This window comes from Saccostrea cucullata, unplaced genomic scaffold (assembly GCF_032062105.1).
Source record: "Saccostrea cucullata isolate Sc308-1 unplaced genomic scaffold, CSIRO_AGI_Scuc_v1 ctg2151, whole genome shotgun sequence".
In the NCBI taxonomy this organism is placed as follows: Eukaryota; Metazoa; Mollusca; class Bivalvia; order Ostreida; family Ostreidae; genus Saccostrea; species Saccostrea cuccullata.
Window position 1 is genome coordinate 20,608 of NW_026922243.1, and position 4,370 is coordinate 24,977.

General features: G+C 33.6%; 1 protein-coding gene across 1 annotated transcript; it reads left to right on the forward strand.

The window, feature by feature from the left end:
* The first annotated feature begins 1,371 nt into the window (after window positions 1–1,371).
* Window positions 1,372–2,976, forward strand: LOC134261453 (retinol dehydrogenase 16-like). The gene is made up of 3 exons (XM_062743893.1): window positions 1,372–1,402; window positions 1,848–2,057; window positions 2,765–2,976. Exons 1-3 carry the CDS (start codon window positions 1,372–1,374, stop codon window positions 2,974–2,976), a joined length of 453 nt encoding a protein of 150 aa, XP_062599877.1.
* The last annotated feature ends 1,394 nt before the right edge of the window (window positions 2,977–4,370 follow it).

A 4,370-nucleotide genomic window follows, 5' to 3' on the forward strand; every position in this document is an offset into this window, starting at 1 on the left:
TTTTACTACAAAGTAGAATATTAGAATAATTTTTAAAGTTCCAATTTTATTTTCTTAAAATATCACTAAAACGTTAAAAAATTACCTCAAATTAATTACCTCAAATTCTATTGCCGCCAAAATATGGCTGAAATATCGCCGACTTGGCGTTAAACAATATGAAATCAATCAATCAAATTCTATTGTATAAGAACTTTTTTTTAGTAACAAGCCAAAAAACTTATTTGGGTTTGATTGGCTCAGTAAAAAATTGTCTGATTTCATTTTATGCATTCATGTACTAGATTTGGCTCACAAAAGAGCCATAGTTGCCTTACCGTCACAGGGCCGACTCAAGTATTTCAAAGGAAATCACCTGTTTCTATTTATAGATACATGTACCTTTTTTCAATTCAAGATCAAACTACATGTATGTAATCATTTGTGGACCAGTGTTATATCTTCATAGTTGCAAGCTTGTTAATGACAATCATTTTACATGTACTCTTATTCTAAACAAAATTTTTAGAAAATGTTAAAAATAAAACAGCCTAACAGCTATGGTTTTGGGTCATTAAAATAGTATAGGACTGTTTTTTTTTCCCGAGATACGTTCAAGGTGTAATATTATGTTGTATAATATATCTCTAATATTATTTATACATGTATTATAAAACAATAAACGAAAACATAGGAAAAATGCACAGAGAGTAAAAAATGAAAACATAGATAAAAAACACACTGCACATTGTGAGACTCGAACTCACGATCATGATGTCTACAGTCTAGCAATTTTTTTTTTTTAAATCTTTTATACAGTCCAGCAATAATACCACTAAGCCACGACGTCATTGAATTCAGATGGATGAATTTAAGACAGATTGTTAAATCTTAAAATAATTTTAGAAGAAAAATTAAATACAAATTTTTAACATTTTCAATATGAAGACCACCTTTAACCAAAATTTTCTTAATGTAATGAAGTGCAGTCATATCCAAATAAAATTATTCAGAAGTTGTTTTTCTGGTTAAGGGTGGTCTTTTGCTACAGTTTGTCATTGTTTAGGGGGTACCTCAGTATTTACTATAGTCTCCATATAAACTGAACGATTTTTATATCTATCATATGAGGGAACTATTAAAATTTGAATATTATTTTTGTGTGATTTGCTTTAAGGCATGTATTAACTAACATTGTATGACAAAATTTTGGTTAATCAATGTATTTAAAAAATCACTACTAGAGTAGGCGAAAATGACTATCAAATGCGCTACGGCTCTTTGAAAGCAATCGGAGAAACCTGCTTTTGGACTATATTGCATGCTTTTCTGGGAGACAGGCTGTTAAATAGCTCTAAGGCGTCTTCTCAAAACAACTTGCTTAATTGTGAAATGGCATTAAAAATTATTAAAAAGGTAGCAGGTAAGACGATAGACAGATATACAGCTGAATTAGATGAATACCTAAAAGTAGCTGTTGTAACGTCGGTAACATTCTTGTCATGCAGACAGTGTTTATCTTAAATATTTTCAAAAACATTTTATATCACTACTTTCAGAACAACCCTTAACCTACACAGTGTCTGACCTAATTTATCTTGTAACTTTAAAGTGTATTTAAGTTCATCGCATTGCACGTTACTGTTCAGTCATGCACCTTGAATTCACAAAATGCAGACAAAAACATTTAAAAAACTACAGTTGATAGTAATTCTAATGATATACCTGTGATTTTGTGTTATCATATAACATGGACTTACTAACACTATTAGGGTGTTTAGTTGTGGTATTTTTAATCTTAAAGTCGGTGGAGCTGTATATGCGTACAATTTTCATAGACACAAAGAATAAGTGTGTTTTGGTAACAGGGTGTGATACGGGATTCGGACATCTGCTTGCACAAGAGCTAGACAAGAAAGGAATTCGAGTATTTGCTTCCTCTTTAACTGAGAAAGGAGAGAAAAATCTTCTAGAGACGTGTTCCTCCAAGTCCGTTGTTTTCCGCCTCGATGTGACAAAAGAGGAATCCATTCACAATGCAATTAATCTTGTTAGGACTAACCTTGCTGGAAATGAAGGTACCTTTTAATGTGTTTTATTAATTGATGCATTTGAGTACGTATTTTACATGGTTACGTTTTTGAATAATTCATTGAGCTATACGCAGGCACGTAGCAATAGGGACCCCCCCTTTTTTTCCAGACTTAACATCTTATTATTCAAAACGTTCCTTTATGAAGAGTTGCCCCACACTTATTGTTACAGTAAAGTCAAATAAGGGTAATGTAGTATTGTATGTAGAAAAGTTGATACTGAATGAAAGAGCTCCTACCTGAAACCAAAGTATATTTAAAGGGAAGTACAAGCTAGGTGAACGCTTTAGCACATGTATTTTACGTCTTAAACGTCCAATTCCAGTATCATCGCAAGCCAAGGGTTCTGAGTCAACACATTGCCATTGAACCCCCTAGAGTATTTCATTCAATATCTGTTGGCTGACTGTAGCGACGTTTATCGGAAAAATAACCAATCTTGATTGTATTTTCTTACCTCTCAACCAATCAATTAAACTATTCCATGATAAAAAAACTTGTAACTCGTGTATCTTAGGTGTCAACTGAATCCTTATCTAACTATGAAAGCTTCGGTTTGATTGATGCTTCTCAATGAGAGAAGCAAATCCACAGATATGGAATGAAATATGCCAAGGGTCTAATGGCTACGTATTGACTCTGGACTTGCGAGGATGACAAACCGTAGGTTCTCTGTTTTCTGTTTTACACAGTACTGTGGGGTTTGGTCATTAACGCAGGTGTTCTTTTACTGGCGGCACCGTTAGAATGGCAAACCAAAGAACAATACCAGAAAACCCTTCGACAGTCTAAAGGGCGGGTTGTCAACATATCTTCCATTAATGCCATGTTAGCCATTCCAAAACTGGGGCCATACAACATCAGTAAAGCAGCCGTAGAATCGTTCACGGACACATTAATGTGAAGGAGATATCCTTATCAAACGAACTTAACATTTGAAGGCTTATGAGGGCTGAGTGCTTATGGTCATTGTGCAGACTAATTTTATCTCATTTAGAATGAGAGCTCCATATAAAGATATACAAAAAGGATCAAATTCAAAAACTACAATTTTTGAAATTTTTCTTTGCCAAATGATAGTTGACAGATTAAGATATCATATCTAAAAAAAATAGTAATATCTGATGTTCAAATTGTTGACCCCCAGCGTCTTTAATGTAAGATTTATTTTTGCATAAACATGATAAATATCGAATAATTTATATGATTTATCTTACTGTAGAAGAGAGATGTATAATATAGGCGTGACGGCTCATATCATACAACCAAGTGTGTTTAAAACAAACGTCTTCCCTGTTGACGCCTCTCAACGTCTACGTAAAGCTTTTGATGACCTTCCACAGGAGGTCAAGGACTTCTACGGCGAGAAAATGGGTAATGGATTTGCTCTGTTTACGATGAAAAATATTTATTATTATGATAAAAAAAAATAAATCCGAAAGTACACTGTAGATAATGCTACTAAGTATTTGAAATTATTCAATAGAATAGGTAATTGTTTTAACTTCCAAAAGCAATGTCTTAAGACTCATTACAAACTCATCTCATTTTTGGTATGGTCACTTAAAATGATTTATAGGTTGTAGCAGGCCCTTTTAACTTCTTCAATTCATTGTCTTGTATAAAGCCAATTAATGGGCTACATAATATTCAGTTTGGAAAGGGGCGGCGTACGCTGTACTTTTTACAAGCAAAACATTTCAAGATACGATTAAGTAAGTAAAATATATATGCTTAATAATGCTGACAATTTTGTTCAAATCCTTTTCCATTTGAATGTAAGAGAGGGCAGTTAAAAGCCGCTTTTAAATGCTGCATCATGTATATTCTTACAGGACACAGAGAAGTCGTGAAAATGCCAAAAACTCTTGTCGATCCTGACTTAACGAAGGTGACGAGAGTTATATAGCACGCACTGTTTGCGCGCCATCCAAGGTACAGATATCCTATTGGAAAAGGAGCTGTTTCAATATTCTGGACATTTTCTCATTTTCCCGAAGTTATACCCGACAAATTCCTTGCAATGGCAACCCCATGAACAACGAAAAGGGCACATAATTTGGCGGCTTAGTGCAACTTTTATTTTCATAAAATTTTATAATTTTGGGATATAGACAAAATATTCATGACAGTTTGCTACAGTAGACATTATCCAATATGAAGTTGTGCAACTGTGACAAGTGAAACCTGTATAATCAAGTTGTTGTGCATTCCGAAAATTTGTCAAATACGACGTTTACCTCAAGTTCGTTTCAGGGATTTTAATTGTTAATTTGTTGACCAAACCTACGAAACAGA

Bases quoted from the DNA above. Each gene is read 5' to 3' on its own strand.
- LOC134261453 (XM_062743893.1), top strand. From the start codon at position 1,372: ATGGCATTAAAAATTATTAAAAAGGTAGCAG. The intron at 1,403-1,847 runs GTAAGACGATAG...TTTTGGTAACAG, and splicing joins AATTATTAAAAAGGTAGCAG to GGTGTGATACGGGATTCGGA. The intron at 2,058-2,764 runs GTACCTTTTAAT...TGTTTTACACAG, and splicing joins TAACCTTGCTGGAAATGAAG to TACTGTGGGGTTTGGTCATT.